Here is a 22,961-nt window from a genome sequence, read left to right as displayed (position 1 = left end):
CATCCTTGTATACTTTTACTGAACAATATAGGAAAGTTATGCAACTGTTAGCCTGTGGGTTTTGAGGAAGAAGAAGACAGTATTAAACTGGTTAAGACTGCAACAATCAATTTCATTAGCAAACATCCTCATGGTGGAGCACATTACAACCTGTACTCTCCATTCGGAAACTAATTGGATGGAGACAAGGCAAAGCTGAATTATTTTGTCATAATCCCTTACTAGGACCTCAATTGGCACGTGGCCATGGGAATGGTTTGCATTATCTCTGGGCTTTAATGGAGAATGCAAACTGGCAGAAACAATATTGTTGATGTATTCATGACCTACTTTCAGATTAAAATCATATTTCCACCAGATGCACATTTAAAAACTAGTTAACATCTAATTGTAATAATGATATATGTTTATATATATAAAACAAATATGTGTGTGTATGCATAAACAAGGACATTTTCATTTTATGCATTTTCCAATCTAATTTAGTTAGATTGTGTGATAATTTTGTGTGATATAAACTCTGATTTATACATACTTTAATATTATTTATTCTTAAGAATGGGTTTTGAATTTTGAGTTGGCGACATGGGCTTTCTGTGTGTCTGAAATTGTTAATTAACGTCTATGTATTTCTGTAGCCATGGTTATTTCTTTTAATATAGTTTGTGAAGCCAACTTTGGCAGCTGATTGAGTTTTTGCTTACTGGGATTTTACAATTTAGCAAGGTAAACAATTTGTACCTCAAGGTTTTTGTTAGAAATTTCTGGATTGCGAATCTTTTTTTTAAACATATGGACAACATCCATAAAAGAGAAAGATAGAGACTATTTCTTCAGTTTTACATTGTTTTAGGGAGTTCTGTGAAATTCTTGCACTGAGTGCTCCTGAGATCAGGAGAATATCGTAAGACAATACTAACTTGAAATAGGAAATTTGTGATAATCCTAAACCACAAGTGTTGGGATAAAACCTGAAAAGGAATTGAAGCTGGGTCTTTTTAAACTCAGGTGTATGATAGCTCTGGAAATAAGCTGTCAGAGGTTATAGTGTAAGTGTTAAAGTTACCTTGAAGCTATCAACGTGTTTGAGGAAGAGTGTCTAGTTTTACTACTGTACAATATTTTCTGTTGGGTAATGTACAAGGGATGTTTTTAAACTTGTAAAAGAGTGTTTTGGGATATAATTGGGATATAATTGCATGTTTAAAACTTTCTGAACTTGTGTCGTAACTAAGTAGATTGGTTCATTCTATTGATATTACTATACAATAGATTACATTCAATTAATAAACTCCTGTTGTAATATTAAGGAGAAATGTGTAGCATTGCATTCTTCTGTTTCAGTGACAGAGACTGCCTTGTTAAAACTAAAACAAAACAAAATATGATCTATCAAGCCAGATTTCAGTCTGGGATCTGATAGAAGTTTGTAAGATTGTAAATGGCATGGATAGAGTGGAAAGTATGAGGCATTTTCCCAGGGGGGATGGGTCAATTAGTAGAGGATACATGTTCAAGTTGCAGGGGGGGAAAGTTTAAAAGAGTTGTGCGGGGTAAGTTTTGCACACAAATCGTGTTGAGTGCCTGGAACGTGCTGCCAGAGGAAGACGTAGAAATGGACACAATAGCAGCATTCAAGAACCACCTGGACAGATACATGAATAGGAGGGGAATAGAGGGATACGGATCCTGTAAGTGAAGACAGTTTTAATATGGAAGGGCAAAATGTGCTGGTGCAGGCTTAGAGGGCTGTGCTGTGCTGTTCTTTGTTCTTTGTCCAGTAATAACATCAGCTGGAATCGTAACAATTTCCACTGTGTAGATGATGTTTAAATAGATACATAAAATACATAGATACAATGTATTTTCATTCTTGCCTATAGGCAAACTGTGTATGCAATGATTGTCCTCACCCCAGTCAAAAATGAGCTGTTTCAGTTGACTCTAAATTGGCAATTTGGGACTGAAGTATAATCATTTAGCTCAGCTGCTGAGACCACTTAATATGGCTTTGAAATGTAATAGCATGGAAGAAACTGCAAATTTTCCAATAATATGTATTGTTACTGGCCATGCATTCCATTCAAATGACTAAATGGGTACACACCCAAGATTAATATGCACCTCTCTCTGTTTAAAAAGTGCAAGTATAAGCTTAATGAAGTTGTACGGCTGTGAATATAGACTTTTTCGGAAGAGATGTGCTCTCACTTGTCAAAATATTACAAATGGAGAAAGTTTTATCACTTTGGCAGAATGAGCAGAAGATCTCCATTGCTGCAATGTGATGAAATAGTTTCCTTCAGGGACCTTGATGTGAACCATCTGGTTTCTTACGCACAGTAACATCAACAATTTTTGTTGCATTCTTATTCATGTAAACCTTTATGTACAGACAGCATCGTGCAAATACCTTATGAGATATTGCCATCGTTCAGGTGAGTTTTGTTCTCCATCTTGTTTATGACAATACAAGTGTAATTAATCAGGCTAAGTTTGAAGTCATGCCAAATGTATGAAAATGCTTGTTTTCTTAATTTACCATTTGCTTTTCGATTGTTTGTTTGCATTTTGGTGTCATAGCTATTGCAAAGCATTATGATTTGACTTTTAACGTATTAATAGTCATTTTAAGTGAGGAGGCAAATCTGTTAAATAGTGAATCTGTCAAAAATTTAAGCATTAACATTGGCTGAATCTTACTTCTTTATTTTCTAAAGGCAAGTTGCATTGAGTTTTTCAGAGGGATTTTGGCTGTGAGGCCTAGCAAGATTTCTCACCTTGTCTTACCAAAATAGTCCCGTTAACTACCTAGCCCCCCCCTCCCCCACCACCACGGCGTACCTCACTTCCGATTCTAGCTCTATCTTACCATACACTGTTCCCAGAATAGCTCATCACTCAGCACGCAGCTATCGGAAAGCCAGCAACACCTGCACCCAAGCCATCTTTCAAAGCCTGCTGTACACACAGACAAATGTTGGCAGCCTAGCATTGCCCCTCTCCGGTAATGTAATGGCACAGCCGCCACAAAGCCATTTGCTCCCCATAGCACCTAGCTGCCGTGGCTAACATTTCCTGATACACGGAACTCCATTCTCATGTCTGGGTCACTGTTTAACTATCACGTTACACATCATACCTGTCCTTAGATATTTCTCCTCTACCCACTCTGTTTGAATCCCAGTTACTGTCTCTCCAATGCCCACAGGTCATCTGCACCTTGTCATTTTCCAGTAGGGGAACATCATATACTGGACAAGCAATTGGACAAATCCAAACATGAGCTTATATTGATAGTCAGATAAAGGGGACACAAAGGATACAAATCCAGGACACAGTTGAGTCCCACAATGCAGCGCAAATGTTACTATCTTGGCTGTGACAATCCATGATGGTCTCCTTCACCCAGCTAGCATCTATTGGAATGGGGTGTCAGTCAGGCCCTGTCTGCCTTGTAGTTCCCAATGCAGCTGCTAATTTCTGTCATCCACAAAGCGAGCTTCCTCCAGTTCAATGTCATTATCATCCTCCTCTGATGACTGCTCCCATTCCCCTGGCTCCTTCAGCACCTTTCATACTGTACTGCTTTCACCAATTGTGCAGAATAGTGCAGCGCACAATGTCCAGACTATATCTGAGTTACCGTCCAGACTACTTCAGGCTTTGGACGATTGTCTGCTGCAGTACAGCCCTAGCTGCAGTATCTGCACCAACTTGGGGAAGGTGCCTTACCAGCTGAGTGTACAACACACCACATCAAAAGGGAGTGCCTGCTGCACTCTGACCTCTTTCCCATCCCAGATCCACCTCAACCATTCCACTTTCCACTGCATTTACGCAGTAATGTTAATCCCTGTCCCGCAGCACCTTGGAAATTTCACACGTGTTGCAGTGCTTTTGGGCTGCATTTGCCTCCTTTTAAGTTATTGTTGCTAATTCCTGCATCACTGAGATGACAATGTTAGTTTATCTGGCACCAATGCATGGTGCAGTTTGCCTTTGATTAACATTTGGCACAGCAGCATTTTCATTCTGCATGCATTGCTTATGTGCAATCAATGTTTGCAAATGAAATGTAGCAGATGTTTTCCAAACACATTCTTTGTGCACTTGCCCCATCAATGTCCTAATGTCCGGCAGCTATGGATCCTGTGTTCCCACCCATCAAAATGGCACTGACTCTGCCCATCCTGGTCATGTCCCAGCCATTTTCCAGTTGCATTTCACATGTTGGGAATGGGAAGAGGTGGCAAGTAAAACAGCTTCTGGTGGACACAGACGGCATCAGGCTCTGTCAGTTCACCAGATACAACCACCCCCTCCCCATCCTCAAGAGCCTCTAATTTTCGTTTACCTCACAGTACCCTGACAGCTCATTTCCACCCATCCCTGCCATGCACAGAGCCGCCACGTCTAACATCACCTCCATCAGTCCTCCCTGCTCTGAACCTCAATGTTACACCATAATGGTGCCCACACTGTTCCTTTACATTCTTCCCATGAAGGCCACGTTAGTGACTGCTGCCAATAACCCTCCTCCCATAGCCTATCATGGCCTCCAGTCCCATTCCATATACCTCACATATACCTCAAGACTCCTCACGTCGCCATCCTGGTCTCCATCTTGGCAAATGGCTCTGCTTCTTCCCACTGTCTCAACTCCCCCATCCCTACTGGAACTGATCCACTGAACCTTTAGGCCCTCTTTGCGCCCTCGGACAAACAGAACTGTATTCAATCCGGGCCTATGACTGGCTTCAAAGAGCAGCCTTTAGACATCACTGACCAGACACCTTACACCATCTTTGCAGCTCCCTCATAGACTACGTAATTCTCCTGTTACTGGTGCTCATCTATGGGACTGACCATTGTCCACTCACTGGACAGATCCCCTGACTATGAGAGTTCCAAATTGACTATGACCAAGCCCCTAGACTGCATGAGAACTGTGCCCCTGACTGAAAGCATGGGGGTACCCTGACCAGCAGTGCCCCCATTTATCTGGACTTAGGACTAGCCCCACTCACTTCCTGACATGGTATTTGGTTGAATACACATGCAGCATGTTTGCCTCGCAAGCAGCTGATACATACTTGAAGTGTTAACCTGATGTCTTGTACGATACATCAAGATGTATCGCAGAGAGGATCGGATAAATGCCATGATGGATGTGAGGGGGTGGCAAATGCCAATGTCCAGGGATGAGGGGTACATGCTGCTGGTACCAATGGATCATGCCCTGGGATGCTGTTTGGTGGTGAGCAACACAACATAACTAGTGGCGAGCAGAAGTTGCCAGGTACCCTCTCTGACTTCCACACCAAGAATTAATGAGGCAAATCGTGATGTTAATAAGTTGTTTAACAAGGTCTAATCCCCACTAATTGGCAACTCAGCACTTCCTCGTGAGAAACCCACTTGTTAAAGGCAGACATTAAGCAATGAGATGTTCCCAATGTTGTGATAGGCCCCGTCAGACTGCTCATCTGATTCTGCCACAAATTTCACCATTTCATTTGGACCTCTATAACATTCTGCCCATTATTATAAAACTCAGTGCATTTTAGGAGTTCTGGTGCAAACTGGGTTGCATGTTCAACAGCTGAATGGTGATGTATCTTGTGCCCCATGTGTCGGACTATATCAGCTATAAAGTGGTTGTGAAAACTACTGTCAAAGTGAATTGAGAATGAAATTATTCACTTTTAACTTTGTTTAATTGTTTGCTTTTCATAGCAAAATGTATTTCCTAGCCAAATCACTACATCTTCAATAATGCCAACTTGGATTTTCAAGTCAATTTACTGTTACCAGGAGCCTGTAGTATTATTTCCGCTGAACCCCTGTCAACATCGATAAGGCAGGATTTATTTCTCTGTTGTGATTGCTTGATAATAGTTCCATTCCTGAAGACAGAACTGAATAAATCAGGTTTTTATAACAATCCAGCAGTCTCACAGACACTCTAGTACATATTACACGTTGCTGCTACAGAGCATCAGCGGTGACAGAAGTGGATATTTGTGGATATGATTACTTTGTCCTGGATGGTGTCAAACTTCTGAGTGCTGTTGGAGCTGCACCCATCCAGGCAACTGGGGAGCATTGCATTACACTCCTGACTAATGCTTTGTAGATGGTGGACATACTTTGGGGAGTAAGGAGGTGAGTTACTTGTTGCAGTACTCCTAGCCTCTAACCTGATGTTGTTGCCATTGTTTTTATATGGTGAGTCAAGTTCAGTTTCTGATCAATGGTAACCCTGAGGATATTGATAATGGGAAATTCAGTATGGTAATTCCATTGGATGTCACAGAACATTGGTTAGATTCTGTCTTATTGGTGATGGTCATTGCCTGGCATTTGTGTGGTTCAAATGTTACTTGCCACGTTTCAACTCAAGCCTGAATATTGTCCAGGTCTTGCTGCATTTGGATATCGACTGCTTCGGTATCTGAGGAGTTGTGCATGGTGCTGAACATTATGTAATCATTGGCAAATATCTCCACTTCTGACCTTAAGATGGAGGGAGGGTCATTGATGAAGCAACTGAAGATAGTTGGGCTTAGAATGGTACCCTAAAGAATTCTTGCAGTGGTAAATAACATCTAAACTACATAGGTGCCAAGCAATGATCATTTTCAACCAATCATTGACTAGAAGTTGAACTGAACAAGCCATATAAATGATATGGCTGGGTAAGTGGTTGAGAATTCTGCAGTGAGCAACTCATCACCTATCTCCCTAATAACTCTCTGCCATCAATTACTCACAAATTAGGAGTGTGATAAAATATTCTTCATTTGCCTTAATGGATGCTGTTCCAGCAACACCCAGGAAGCTTGACAATCATTCAGGCCAAAGCAGCATACTTGATTGACATCCCGTTGACCCACTTAAATATTCATTCCCTTTACAACTAATACACAGTTGCAGCAATATGTACCATTGATAAGATGCACAGCAGTGACTCATAAAGTCTCCTTCAATGGCACCTTCCAATGGCACCTGCGTCCTCTACCACCTAGAAAGAGAAAGGCAGCCAATGCATGGAAGCAGCGCCAACTGCAAGTTCACTTCAACTCGCACACTGCCCTAACTTGGAAATACATCACCATTCCTTCACTATCACTGGATCAAAATCCCAGAACGGCATCTCTGACAACACTGTGGGTGTGCCTAAACCACATGGACTGTAGCAATTCAAGAAGACAGCTCACCACCACTTTCCCCAAGGCAATGAGAAATTGGCAATACACATTGGTCCAAACAGTGAAGCCCTGTGCTGCAAATTGATAATTTTGTTTTTAAATTGTCTTAAATCTAATGGTATATGTTTTCCATTCACCAATGACTTAATGATTAAGATTGGAAGTAATTTGGAAAATTTGCAATTTAATGGAAGTGGATGGAAAAGTAGTTCCCATCATGTGATACCATGAGAGCTGATCCACCACTGAAATGCTGCCAACCAAATCACTTAAACTCTACTCAACATCAGGAAACTAGGATTTCACCTCCCAGTTGATAAAGTCTTCCTGACAGTCACATTTCCATTTCTCAGTGGCCTGTTATGGACCAGACCAAACCCTCCCAAAAATATTAAGAAGATAGTCTAGACCCTAACTTTTACTTATTTTAAAGGTAAGTGTAAGGCATTGTGTTCCACATGGATTTCAATTGGTCAAACTACCAGGCTTGAAACAAAACACACTTTACTGAAACACCATAGTTAAAATACAAACAAAATAAAAATAAAAGAATTGGCTTAACTGTAATGCTATTGAAATAATTAATAAAGAAATATATATTAACTACAACTAATTAGCTGTTCCCAATACAGTAATATCCCATAAACACATGATTGGCAACGGCAAATTCAGTTAAAAGACAGATTGTCTCACATGCAATTCTAGCAGCAGGAAGAGAGCCCCAGCTTTTAGCTGTAACAGAGAGAGGCATAAGGGCTTCCACATCCAGCTTCAAGACTCCAGCAACAGCTACTGAAGGCTAAAACTAAAAAAAATCCTGGTTCTGTTGGAGCTTGATCCCACCTATTCAGGCTGCTTCTATTGTTCCAACCTTTTTTTAAAAAAACCCAAGGCCTCATAAGCTGTTTAGTTTATTGGCTTTGGAGCACACTGCTCTGCATCTCTGTCTCAACCTTTCTTTGTTTAAACAAAAAAACCAGGACAAAATACACCTCTAAAAGCCATAGTATTGTCACAGGCCCCATTAAATTCCACTCATTGTGTGGTGTTTGATCACATTGGTACCAAAATTCTGTTCAACAATGTAGACTTATAACTTGACTGAGATTGATCTTACAGGTTGATCGTCTATTGTACAGGATGCCCAATTTTCACAAGATTCAGATAAATATAATGCTCCTTCAATTCGCAAAAAAAGTTTTACCTTCAGTTCATGAGTTGAAAATCTATTCCAGTGAGTCCCTTCAAATGTAGTAAATATGACAAATTAGAGGGCAGGTCACTCTACGTATCTTTTATGTCACCAATGATTTTTTTTTTAATGAATTTTTTTTTGCAGGTAGAAAACATTGGATGCCATGATGCTACTGGTCTTTATACTTCTTTTGGATCAAAGTTTGGCGGCTCACAGAACTTTGGTATGTGTGCCCAAATTCAATATATTAACTTTTCTAAACACGCCCGCGTTCTCTATTTTTTCCTGAAAGGAATTCGAAGTTGCAAATGAATTAGGTGTAAGCTATTTTAGAAGTAAACATCACTGTCACATTGCTGGTAAGGAGCATTCCAAATTGCCAGTGAAGTAATGAGCTTTCTTCTTGAACCATTGCAATTCACATGGTGAACCTCCTCCTACAGTGCTATCTGATAGGGAGTTCCAGGTTTCTAACCCAGTGACAACAAATGAACAAGTCAGAATGTCACGTGGCTTGGATGGGATCTTGAAATTGGTGGTGTTTCCAAAGGCCTTCTTCCCTAGCCCTCCTAGGTTGTGGAGGTTCTGTCGAAGTACCCTTCATGAGTTGCCACAATGAGTACTTTAGGTGTTACTAACTGCAGCCATGGTCTGTTGATGGGGGACATAGTGAGTCCTTGTCATGGTGACAGGGCTGCCTATCAAATGGATTGTTCATGGATTAAGTAGAGTTTCTAGAGCACTGTTGGAGCTCACTGACAGGTGCAAGTGAGGAGTATTCCACCATGCTACTGGCTTCCGCCTTGTAGAGAGGCTTGAATTGTCTGTTCTGGATTATGTGGAATCTTAGCAATTGTAGTGAATTTGGGTAGTGTTAACAGGAAGCAATATAGCAACTGTTTTGGAATCTTCATATCATCCCTACTTTTATGCTTTTGATAGGGAGTTGATGACCACAGCTTGTGGCCAGTTTCCATTTGTATTTGGGTGTCCTTTATTGTACGAGCTTCCCCTTTAAGATGAAGACCTTGAGAGAGGAGAGAGGAAATTGTGCTCATTGCTGTAGTCTGAATGAGCTGCTGTTTGGATCCTGATGATCACCATAAGAAGGAGAGCGCAGAGGACCCTTCATCTCCTGTTTCTCCAGAGGCACATGGAGGAGTGGTCTTATAGAGCCACATGCTCTGAGGAGGTTACACCACTCCAGTTTTGTGAGCTGTGCACTAGGTCTATTGGGAAAGATTCCCAATGAGGATGGAGACCCTTCTGCCAGCAGGTCATCTGAGGTATTGCAGGCTGATGCTGAAGTTTATTTTGATTGTTACGTTGAGGTTGTGTTTTGTAGGGCATGGACCTGGACAAAGTTTCAACCCACCCCCTGAGACTGGGAGGAAAAATAGCGTTAACCTCTGCAGTTTGATTTTTTTTATTTGGCCTGGAACATATATTTTCTGCAGGGCAGTGGGTTTCTTCCCTTTGCCATTTCATTTTCTTGGTGCTGAGAATATTTTGACAATGAGTTGGAAGAAATTGCCCAAACTGGTTCTGTACTCTAAAATTCTATTCCGTCTAAGCTAGTGTCAATGCCCCCTACGAGCCTTCACCCACTTCACTTCATCTGATCCTACCAACAATCCTTCTTCTTGTACTCAGCTACTGCCCACTCAAGTTCTCCTTGAACTGCAGCTCTGACCTTAGTATCAGGAGAAAAGCTGTCTGTTTACTTTTTGCTGTACATTGAGTACATATTATATGGTAACAGCTGCAGCAATGGCTCCCAAAACACAGGACAAGCATTGGCAGTGTGTGAGTGATATTTGCTCCAGGTTTATGTTTTTCTTTTTAACAGGACAATGAAACATGTATGATTGAAGTCTCCAAGCTGCAAAAGCAGTTACAACATTTACAGGCTCAGTTCCTACTTGGAACATGGCGACTAAAGCATTTGAAGGAACACAATGACTACTGGACAAAGAAAAACACAACAACAGAAAAGAATGAACAACAGACCACATTACAACCAATTACTTCACATCAGTTTGCATATCACCATGGTAAATATATAGATATAAGCTAATATATTTGACATAATAGGTGAAAATACCAGTCTTTGAAATGTTAGCCATTTGAACTTTTACCAGAGCATCTGTATATTTAGGTTGAACAATTTTTGAGCATTAGATAACATGCCATTTCCTCTGATTGTGATAATTGCTGCTTGTGAGGTTTAGTTAAATTAATCATCCTGTATCAATGTTTGTTACTTTTGAGAAACTTAATAGAAAGAATTGAACATATTGTAGGAAACAAAGTGAAGCTACCCTTTTTAGAGCTTTCATTGCTAAGCTTCATGAATCTCCTCTTTTACCAGCACTGACCTGTCAATCATTATGGAAGATGTAACTGGAATAATAGTGAAGCATTTAATCCAATGGCATGTTACCACTCACTGCTAGTATGCTATTAAAAAAAGGAATTTACATGGTCATCACCAAGAGGCTCAATGTTTTAAGCAAATATGACAATAAATAATTAGATCTGTGGTGACCAGCACAAACATGATGGACCAAATGGCCTCCTGTGGTGTTGTAAACATCAGAACACAAAATCAGGAAATGTCATGATACAAAATGATCAAAGCAGAAATCACCTTTTAACAGGATCACAAGTGAAGCCCACAGCATATCTTACATGTATCACTCATACTGAGCATGGGCTAAATTACCTTCAATAACCATCTTTGAACTTAGTTTAGATAGAGAGCAAAAATGAAGTCAGTTAATAGCAGCAGTAGATGGTATAATCTGAGACAAAAAACAAGCAATCATTATTATACATTTCTATTAATGGCTCTTGCAGCAGAAGGTTGTTTTAGGATCTGGGTTTTCATGCCTCTAACCACGTTCGAATGGAATGGGGTTAATTTTAAAGTGGAAGAATGGATCCAATCTAGGATTCCACTCACACACCACCCAGTCTTGGCATCCTTAATTTTTGATGGCACAGGATAAGAGTGCAGGGAGCAAGATCTCTTAGCCTCATGCAATTTCCATGGAGTTGGACCACCTTCTCAATGAGTTGTGGTTCACTGTCCCTCAGTAGAAAGGCTAATGCAAAAGACCTTATCCATGCCCCTATCCATTGCTGTCCATCGTACCCTCCACATCGACTCATGGCACTTTCAATACTTTCACCAGGGATAAACCCCATACAAAACCAATAAACCTTTTAATAACAAACAATGGCATGCCAGGAACTGCTTTTAAAAACTCCCATTCATAAATTTCTTTAAAAAATGCTGTAGCTTTTATCCGATAAAAGTGTCAATCAGTTAAAGTATCAGTAACAGAAGCTATAAATACTTGAGTCTTTTTATCTTTGGTATTGACAAAATAGATTGCAGATGATACAAAACAAAAAGCTTGTTAAAACATCTTGTCCATTAGGCAATGTTTTCCCATCTATGTCAGTAAAGTCGAACTCTTTTGGAACTCGAGGGTATCATTCAAGTATACACAACACAGTCTCATCCCATCTCTGCTGGTATGTTACAGTCTCTATTTTGTTTGTCACCCCCTGGGTGGGAGAGGGGATGTTTGGGCAGAGAGTGCTGTATGCCTTGTTCATGATCGAGGGACCTAATAATCAGAAAGCGATCCCACTGAGAACCGGCCCCTTGCCTTTTCTTCCGACTTCCATCCGATTCTCACTCAATTGTGGGCTGGGTCTTGCAGCATACTGGGCTTCTCCGTGGTAAAACTAGGGGCTACGGTGCTGCCAACTTTTGATTAGCTGGCATCTCCTGAGGGGTCAGCATTTCTGCCCCTGCTGGTCAAGAATCTGGCTGATTGGCACCGAATTCCATTGGGCCTTCCCCTGTACAGGCAGGGCAGATCTCCTGTTGGTTCTCCAACTGCCGGTAGACACCCTCATCGACAAGATTAAATCTTGCCCCTGTCTACCAGAGATTGTTCTTACAATCCTCATTCTCCCAAATAGTGGTTTTATCCTATCCTCCTGTTGGTTCAGGCATTTAGGATTCTTTATCTTTAGGATTTGATTTTATTTAGTTTAAAGTGAGACTTCATCTCAATGGCAATGACATCTCACACATGATTTTGTTTTATTCATTCCTGGAATATGGGTGCCACTGGCTGGGCCAGCATTTATAGCTTATCCCTAATTGTCATTGTCACAAAGGGCAATGAGTCTGCACGCTTCGTTTGGTTCTTATTATAAAGTGATTCTCCCATTGCCAATTTATCCAAATACTGGAAACACCACTTGACAACATCATTGAATTGTTTGATTACTTAACAGATTTTACTTTGTTCCTGGCTATATTTGTGTATTGACCAAGGGGGATGGTTAGTTCAATTGGATGGATGGCTGGTTTACAATGCAGAGGATGCCAAAAGCTTGGGTTCAGTTCCTGCCCTGGCTGAGGTTATCATGAAGGACTCTCTCCTCAACCTCTCACTCACCTGAGGTGCAGTGACCCTTAGGTCAAACCACCACCAGTCACCTTTCTCTCGTGAGAGAGCAGCCATATGGTCTGGTAGGACTACAGTGACATGACTATTAAAGGCATGAACCAAATCTCACTGCAACCAACCTCTAGTCCGTCACATTATATGAAAATATAAATTATAAGTTCAAACATTGCAATCTGGGATGAATCCAGCGAGGCTTGGGAACCAGTTGGGCAGCATCACGCAGGTGATATCAGGCTTTCAGATCTCAACCAACTTGAATACTGAACTAGCTTGGATATAAAAACCGAAAGAACTGCAGATGCTGTAAATCAGGAACAAAAACAGAAGTTGCTGGAAAAGCTCAGCAGGTCTGGAAGCATCTGTGAAGAAAAAAATCAGAATTAATGTTTTGGGTCTGATGACCTGAGGTGAGGAAGGGTCACCAGACCTGAAATATGAACTCTGATCTTTTTCTTCACAGATGCTGCCAGACCTGCGGAGCTTTTCCAGCAACTTCTGTTTTTGTAGCTTGTGTGTAAGTTGGATTGCATGTGATACATACGGATTGGGAGCAGATGTAGGCCATTCAGCCGTTCAAGTTTACTCTGCCATTTAATAAAATTATAGCTAATGACTCCTCCACATTCCCACCCATCCCCAATTACCTTTCGGTCCCTTGATAATCAACACTCTATCTACTCTGCCTTAAAATATTCATAGATGCTACTTCCAGTATCCTTCAGGGAAGTGAGTTCCAAATTCTCACTACCCTCTGAAAATAAATTATTTCTACTCATCTCTGTCTTCCTTATTTTGAAAAAGAGGCCCCTAGTTCTAGATTCTCCCACAAGAGGAAACACCTTTTCCATGACCTGTCAAGACCCCTCAGGATCTTATAATCCTCCTTCAAGTCACTCATTACCCTTCTAATCTTCAAACAAAAGCCTGGACTGGCCAAACTTTCCTCAAAAGCAACCCACCAGTTCCATGATGGGGTGCAATTGAGGCCAACCAGAGGTGGGTGAGCACATTACTGACACAAGGTGCAATGTTAATGTGGAGGATGAAGGAACAGCCCGACTTGCTTTGGTTCTGCATTAATGTAAACTAAAGAAAACTTATTTCACATGATTATACCCATAAAGCATAAAACAAACTAGTTTAAAATTGGGGTATGCTCCAATGGTTTTAGTGACTGTCAAATGCAGTACAAATTGATCATTGTTGCACCTGTTCTACACCTGTAAAACAAAGTTGAATCTAAGCACCATTACCTCTAATTGAGTGTAACCAAGACTGTAGAGGAGGCACTGCTGTTTCAGCGTTATATACAATCTCTTCTGTTCTTCATACCTGTCAGCCTAGTGGATCCGTCACAATTTAATTCCATGTACTTTGCTAAATGGTCATTGAATTGCTAGCGCATGGATGGAATCAGTCCGTGGTGCAAGTAGAATCATCATAGAATCCCTACAGTGTGGGAACAGGCTCTTCAGTCTAACAAATCCACACCGACCCTCAGAGCATCCCACCCAGACCCATCCCCCATATAACCCACCTAATCTACACATCCCTGAACACTACAGGCAATTTAGCATGGCCAATCCACATAACCTGCCCATCTTTGGACTGTGGGAGGAAACCAGAGCACCCGGAGGAAACCCACGCAGACACGGGTAGAATGTGCAAACTTCACACAGACAGTCGCCCGAGCGTGGAATCGAACCTGGGTCCCTGGTGCTGTGAGACAGCAGTGCCAATCACTGAGCCACCGTGCCGTACTTTAGGTCAGGGCTCTTGTGGTGCAGGGGTAATACCCCTACGTCTGGGCCAGAAGGTCTGGGCTCAAGTCCCATTTGCTTCAGAGGTGTGTCTGAGCAAAAATATCAATACTTCAGGACAATCAAGATCATCACGGGTAGAGGTGGCACAGTTCCTGACACACATACTTCTCAATCATCTTCACCCATTTGGCCAGCTTTGATGAATCTCTATCAGGAAAACTTGCTTTAGCAATGCTTCTCCATTAGTTTCATATCTGGCATAAACATAGAAAATGCTGGAGAAACTCAGCAGATAAGGCAGGATCTCTTAGAGAGACAAACAGGGTTAACGTTTCAAGTCCAATATGCCTCTTCTTCAAAATAATTCAGATTCAAATGTTGCCAGACTTGCAGAGTTTCTCCATAATTCTCTGTGATTGTTTCAAATTTCCAGCATTTTTGCTTTTAGTCATACCTGACATTCCAGCTTTGCAAACCCTATCCCTCATATGCCATATACAAGAGTATATTACTTTTATCTTTCAATGTCATGTTCAAGACTCGCTTCATCAAATAGTTTGTTGGGAACTATGGTTCAAACAGGATACATTCAGCTGTTCTCTTGCTTAACTTTATTACATTACTTTCTACACTATACCAAACATAGGTCTGGTTGTGCCTGGCTTTTCAATTTCTGTTTCTATATGAATTGATAATAATACTGGGTTCCACTTTGCACAGATTGTTCAGATATTTATAACAGTGGTGAAACCACAAGCGGCTATTACCAAATCAAGCCAAAATCTATTGCTGAACCATTTCTTGCATACTGTGACATGTCAGATGGGGGAGGATGGACAGTTATTCAACGTCGCAGTAATGGCAAAGTGAATTTTAACAGGTAAATGATCTGAATAAATGTCAAACCATACTGTAGCAATCGCTGTTCCCAGTGATTATCCAGTCATTATCCAGTCATTCTACTTCCTCTCTTTTAGAGACTGGGATTTTGCATATTGATGGTAGCCTGGCCCACTGGCTGGAAAATCTGGGCAATGTCACAACATGTGCCCATAGTTTTAAATTGGTTCTAACTGTATTCTGAATTGTAAATAAAGCACAATATAATTATTGAAATCCAACAGAAACCCGTTGGGAATGTATTGTAACTTTTTTCTGTCCATACATATTGTAAAATAAAAGATGTTATTTTGGATTTAACTTATATGGATTTTACACACTATAATGTCTAAAACGCTCAGTGCTTAACTAATGAATGTTAATTTACAAGTGGTACATGCAATCTGCTGAATGCTGTTATGTTTTCATGTAATATGCACATGTGCAATTAACACTGCTATTTGTCTCAATACCAATGCAGATAGGTCACAGAGAAAGTCATGATTCAACATGGTATGGAAAGATAGACTGATTTAAAAATGTCTCTTGTTAAACATAAAAATTGCCTCTCAATTAACCTGATTTGTTACTATGTACATACATTAACTTAAAAATATATTTTTAACATCTCTTTTATATTAAATTGTCAGGAAGCATTTTGAATAACTCAAGTGGGCTCATCATAGCAATTTTGAATTCTCATTTTGAAGTAGGGGCTCTCTAAGCCATAGAGCCAATAAAGGCAAGCATGCCATGTATCTTCTTTACTGCTTTATCCAATTGTGTTGTCATTTTCAGCGAGCTATGGACTTACATACAATCTGTATATCAGTGGTCTTAAAGGTAGTGTCGTTTACTGTCTATGAATGTCTCATTAACTTTAGGAATTGAGATTTGTTAACTGTATGATGCTATTTACATAACAGCATCTAAACTTTATAAATGTTATAATTAACAAACAAATCTTCACAATAAAGCAATTAAAATTGATTGATGAACAAAACTTGTACTCTCAGGTCATAGAAATCATAGAACAAAGCAAAACCATGAGTATAATGAACTTGCACACCTGTTTAGTCTGCTCCATTTTACACTCTAGAAACAGGAAATCTTCCAAATCTCTGCTGCTCATGCTTTACGTCACAGAAAATCCTGTTCTACTGTCAGCCCTGTGTTCACTGATCTACATTGGCTTCCAGTCAAGAAACACCTTGATTTTAAAATTCTAACCTATATTTACAAATCCAGCCTCATCTTTGCCTCTCCAGATCTCTGTATTCCCTGTAAGCCCTACATCCCTCAAAGATATCTGTGCTTCTCCAATTCTGCTCTCCCGTGCATTCCTATTGTAATTACTCAAATAGTGACAGACATGCCTTCAGTTACCTAAGCCCCAAGTTCTGGAAGTTGCTGTCTGCACCCCTCTGCTTCTCTACTCACTTTACTACTTGAAGTCACTTTGTAAAATCTACCTCTTTGACCAGGATTTTGGTCACCTGATCTAAAATATCTCTTGGTTGCTCAGCGTCTTAACTTATTTAATGATGCTCTTGTGAAACACCTTGGGATATTTCATTACATTAAAGGTACTATAAAAATGTAAACTGTTGTTGTTATAAATGTTATAAAACTGCATGTAACTGAAATAAAAATGAATGGAAATATTTTGTTCTGAAACAAAATGTAAGTGATCTGTATTAGATTTGCTATTCATACTTTCTTCAGAGGCTGGGATGACTATAAATCAGGCTTCGGATTATTTCAAAGAAGGAAAGATGAATATTGGCTTGGAAATGAAAAGATACATCAAATTCTGGCTGCAGGTAGGAATGTATTCAGCTTTGAAACATTGGAACAGTCCTACTTTATTTAGTGTTATAATTCACCAAGGAAAAAAAAGCTTTTAGACACAATAATAATCACCAAATGGACTTTTTCTTGACTAATAATAATTTCCTTGCAGGAAAGTATTTATTAAAGTTTGACCTCACAGACTGGAATGGAGATAAGAGGTACGCTACCTATGAAAAGTTTAACGTCTCAGATGAAATGGTGAGAGAAGTTGAAACTTGTTATAGATGTTATTTTAACTCTCAATTCAATAGACAAAAATAGGCAATTTCTTTTTTTGCTCTTTAAACCAGGATAAATACAGGCTAACATTCGGAGCTTATAGTGGGAATGCAGGCGATTCATTGTCTGGTGGCCTGGTCCCAGAGATTCAGTGGTCAGTTTCTCACAATGGGATGCAGTTCAGCACTTCAGACCAGGACAATGACAGATACCTACTTGGGAGTTGTTCGCAAGAAACAAAATCCGGTTGGTGGTTTAACAGGTATGAAGTTACATTTATTTATGCAAAATTCTGTGTATGCAAGTATTTATATACAATCGTTACTAAAAAGAATAATTATGGCAGGACAATATAATTGACCATCAACGTCTGCCCGAATAATAACAATTGAATTTGACACAGAAAGTTACGGCACATTTTTTTCATCTTTGTAACCAGTGGCCATATCAAAAAGAATTAAGTTAAATATAACAGATCGTGTAAGTTAGCTTTCCATGTGATACTGTCCGATTTTTCAAACTCAACCTCAAAACACGTTCCTTTATAGCATTAGTGTAGCACTTCCATTTTCTACACCCAGTGTCCTGCTAAAAGAACTATCCAGGGACCTCTGCTGAAACTATACGAGTGTGGTCACTTGGGGAAGACAGGACTCCATTTGCTTGGAATTTTGTAGTGATTGGAATAAGGGCCAGGTTGATCTTGTTGACTATAAGATCCTTGATTGGGGTTGTTAAACTGGGCCAACCAGGGAGCCTTGGCTGACAGATATAAACAGGAGATTCAGAAGGTGTCTTCAGTCTAGGCTTTGAGCTGGCTGGTCACAGTCCCTATACAGTGCACATGTAAATAAACGGTCACTTGGTGACGGGATAAATTCATCGTAATTTTATCACAAATAGAGGTCATTTAGCCCATCTCACCAGCAGCAGCTCTCTACAAGAGATTCCCTACCCAATTCCCTGCTGTCTCCTCTAATTTTTCAATTATTGTAATGGAATCCATTTCCCTTTTAAAAGCAATTTCAAAATCCTCACCCTCTTATAGTTTCATAGAGTCCCTACGGTGTGGAAACAGGCCATTCAGCCCATCAAGTCCACATCAACCCTCAGAGCATCCCTTACCCTATCATTTGCTATGGTTAATCCATATAGCCTGCACATCCCTGGGTACTATGGGCAACTTAGAATGACCAATCCACCTAACCTGCTTTTCTTTGGGCTGTGGGAGGAAACCACAGCACCTGGAGGAAACCCACGCAGACCCGGGCAGAATGTGTGAACTCCACATGTCCTAACCACCTACCATGTTAAAAAAAAACCCACACAAAGTTGGGATAATGCAGATTTCACTGAGTGCATTAGTGGTTCTGCAGGTACAGATATGGGGATCTGGAGCATGTGGAGCTCTGCCTAGTGGTGAAAGAACACAACTGCAGGCATGACTGAGTAACAGACTACTAATGCCTAGATAAGGCACGTACAACATTTACTTCAAATTTAATGTAAATAACTAGTTAACATAGCCTGACTATGTTAAACCAACCAAATCTTAAGTCAATTATTCTGTTTTGGCAGACCCAGTAACAATGAAACACTGTCATTATATTTTTGAAATTGCACAGGACAAACAGGATCAGAATTGCTTGAAAATAAGTTGACCAAAAAATCATGGCACTAGCTTAAGTAATAAATTGATGATTCGGAAGAAGAAAAATTAAAAATATGTCTGCTATCTATTTCGATGTGTTTCATTAGAGACCAATTAGATTTCTATGAATTATTTTTTGTTAATTTAAGCTGGAAATAAGTGAGAGATAAGCTGCTAACATTTGTGACATGCATCCCAAAAAAAAGAGATAGATTATTTATTTTTCACAGGATGCAAAAGTCTCGAATAAAGTGTGTTTGGGTAATCTCAAACTACTTCATGTTTTGTGTGTATTTCAAAGGTATTCACATTTAATCAATTGACTGACACATTCCAAGTGATCATTTATATTGAATAGATATGAGACACACACACACAGTAAGGCTGTGCCTGTAAAGTTGGTCATAAGGCGCTTTGTAGAAGCAGAGAGGGGCTGTGTCAAGTATCTAACTGAGCAGAAGTGCTTAATTCCAAAATATAACCAAGAACTGTGGGTGTGGTTCTGAAGAAGGTCTTGAAATGTTAACACTGTTTTCTCTCCACAGGTGCTGCCAGACCTACTGAGTTTCTCCAGCAAATTTCAGTCTTGTTTGCTTAACTCCAAATCTGGGTGGAAAACACTACTCATCACAGATAACAAGGTGTAGAGCTGGATGAACACAGCAGGCCAGGCAGCATCAGAGGAGCAGGAAAGCTGACGTTTCGGGTCTGGACCCTTCTTCAGAAAATGCTTCTTGGCCTGCTGTGTTCATCCAGCTGTACACCTTGTTTTCTCAGTTTCGCCAGCATCGGCAGTTCCTACTATCACTACTCATCACAGATTTTTTCTCACACTTTTTCTCACATACAAATTGCTGTGTTCAAGAATTAAACAAAAAAATTCCAAGTATGAATTCTGACCACTTTTGAGAAGGAGGGAGAAATAGATCAAATTGTAGACTTTGAAAGATCAGAAATCTTAAAGGAATAATTTTAAAGGGAAGTGGTTGGTTTATTGCACTCTATAGAAATTTAAAGAGCTAGAAATTTTCCAGGGTTGTGACACAGACTTGTCTGGCCATTAACTAGTCACTGGGATCAGATATCAAGTGCTATGTATGACAGGCAACCAAGCCATTATCACTCATTTTGTGTCACCACCCGAGATGAATTTCTTGTCAAACTTGTTCGTTTGTAAAAACCGGAAGAACTGTGGATGCTGTATATCAGGAACAAAAACAGAAGTTACTGGTAATGCTCAGCAGGTCTGGCAGCATCTGTGAAGAAAAAATCAGAGTTAACATTTCAGGCCCGGTGACCCTTCCTCAGTTCTGTTTTTGTCTGTTTGATTAAATCTGTGATGCCTCTGTCTGCACTACCTTGTAAAAATGTCCGTGTCTTTCATTTTTATGCAAAATCAAAGGTGTCATGCAACCAACCTTAATGGAAAATATTATCGACACGGCAACTACACTGGAAAGTATGATAAAGGAATTATCTGGTTCACCTGGACAGGCTGGTGGTACTCTTTGAAATTCACAGTCATGAAAATCAGACCACTCTACTTCTTCCCAAGTGCTGGAAGTGGAGATTATGAGAGCAAAACGGGGTAACATTCATTTGACAAGCAGTTATATCTTTAATACCAAATGTCAGGTTGCTTTTACTCAAAACAGAGAGAAATATTATGGAGTTCAACCTTTGTATTTTGTACGTTAATTCATTGTTAAGTGGGTCATTCTAATTTTTGTGACAATTTAAGAATTGTAATGACAAAATGTCAAGCCGTGTCAGCCATTTTAATTAGCAGAATTACCAATCTGCAGATAGCACGTTAATAATGACAAAATGAGGGCTAGGGAAGGGATATTTAACTTGCAGAAGGCCAAGACGTTTGATAGATCCAATGTCTGATTTAATATACAGCTGAGCCTGTAAATAGCTGAGCAGTTCTGGTCTCCTGAAATTAGTGAAGACTAAATATGGAAATCAAAGTTTACACTGGTTATATAAAACTTGGAAAACATAGAAAATAGGTGCAGGAGTAGGCCATTCAGCCCTTCTAGTCTGCACTACCATTCAATATGATCATGGTTGATCTTGCAATTTCAATATCTCATTCCTGCTTTCTCTCCATACCCCTTGATCCCTTTAGCCACAAGGGCCACATCCAGCTTCCTCTTGAATATATCTAACAAACTGACACCAACAGCTTTCTGTGGGAGTGAACTGCCCCAGGCCGTTTGGAGAAATGAGCTCAGAAACGCTCAACTTTTGCTTTTGTACATCGTGGAAAGCCAAGCAGCTTTTTCTTGAGGCCTCACCCCCACCAAAAGAGTCTCCAGCCTATTGGCAATGTTTTAGCTGCCCCACTCCTGACATTGCCTTTGCCCCCCCAGAGCTGACCTACCATCCGGCTCCTGATAAGATTTGGTCGATTTCCTCCATCCCCAGCCAGTGACCTGTTTTGCATCCACAGCTCACTGTCAACATTTAAATGTAGCCTGAAGCTTACTTAGTACGCCTCAGCCTCATACCAGCATGGACCAGCCCTTACATTAGCAACTGTATGACCATTCTGGATAGAAATGAAATGTTTTGATCAGCGTTGTTAAATATCCTGAGCTTAAATCTTCTGAAAGATGTTCAGGGATATGTTACCATACTGCACAGAATGTGGCATTTAAATTCACACTGAGCAATTGTTTATTGTTTCCTTTTTTTTCTTAAATTATATCATTGGGGTTTAAACATTTTGTTGATATTATGTCCAAATGAGTTCTTTCACAGAAAATAACTTTTGCTTCTAAATAAAAGATAAGTGCTGTGGTTGCTGGAAATCTGAAATACAGACTCAAAATGCTGGATATGTTCAGTAGGCATGGTAGCATCAGTGAAGAGAGAGTTAAGTTTCAAGTGCTTCCGGTTCTGAAGAAGTCATATTGGTCTTGAACTGTTAACTCTGCTTCTGTCTTCTTAGATGCCGCCAGGCTGAGGAGTGATCTTATGGAGGTTTATAAAATCGTGAGGGGCAAAGATAAGGTGAATAGCCAAGGTCTTTTCCCCAGGATAGTGGAGTCCAAAACTAGAGGGCATAGGTTTTAAGTTGATAGGGGAAAGATTTAAAATGGACCTGAGAGACAACTTTTCCACGCAGAGGCTGGTACTTATATGGAACAAGCTACCAGAGGAAGTGGTAGAGGCAGGTACAATTGCAACATTTAAAAGGCATTTGGACAGGTACATGGATAGGAAAGGTTAGAGGGATATGGGCCAAGTGCAGGCAAATGGGACTGGTTCAATTTTGGAAACCTGGTGGGCATGGATGAGTTGGGCCAAAGGGCTTGTTTCTGTGTTGATGACTCCACGACCTGATGAGTTTATCCTGCATTTTATGTTTGTGTTTACTTCTAATTGCCAGATTTAATAAGCCTTAAAGCATTGGAATTCATGAACTGTGTTGAAACTATTGTGAACATACTAGATCAGAGAAATAGGAATTGACTGATCATTTGGGAATATCCTCTTGTGGTTGACTAACTGGCTATACTTTAACCAATATGTATCATAATGCAATGCCAGCTTGAAATAATGAAAACTCTTGCAAAATAACATTGTTTAAGTGAGAAAGTACTTATTTTTATAAAGGTCTGGGAATTTGACTTTTTTCCCCATCCATATATAATGATAAATGGATGTTAAGTCGTAGAA

General features: G+C 40.1%; 1 protein-coding gene across 1 annotated transcript; it reads left to right on the top strand.

Annotated features, from left to right (window-relative positions):
• Positions 1-2,325: 2,325 nt before the first annotated feature.
• fgl1b (fibrinogen like 1B) lies at positions 2,326-21,341 on the top strand. The gene is made up of 8 exons (XM_020521308.2): positions 2,326-2,438; positions 8,554-8,632; positions 10,259-10,463; positions 15,389-15,548; positions 17,273-17,370; positions 17,511-17,599; positions 17,692-17,882; positions 20,674-21,341. The coding sequence occupies exons 2-8, from the start codon at positions 8,573-8,575 to the stop codon at positions 20,861-20,863; spliced, it is 993 nt and encodes a 330-aa protein (XP_020376897.1). The 5' UTR covers positions 2,326-2,438; positions 8,554-8,572; the 3' UTR covers positions 20,864-21,341.
• Positions 21,342-22,961: the final 1,620 nt, after the last annotated feature.

This window comes from Rhincodon typus, chromosome 6, assembly GCF_021869965.1.
Source record: "Rhincodon typus isolate 14 chromosome 6, sRhiTyp1.1, whole genome shotgun sequence".
In the NCBI taxonomy this organism is placed as follows: Eukaryota; Metazoa; Chordata; class Chondrichthyes; order Orectolobiformes; family Rhincodontidae; genus Rhincodon; species Rhincodon typus.
Note: the sequence above shows the minus strand (reverse complement) of the source record. Positions and strands in the feature narration are given on the sequence as shown.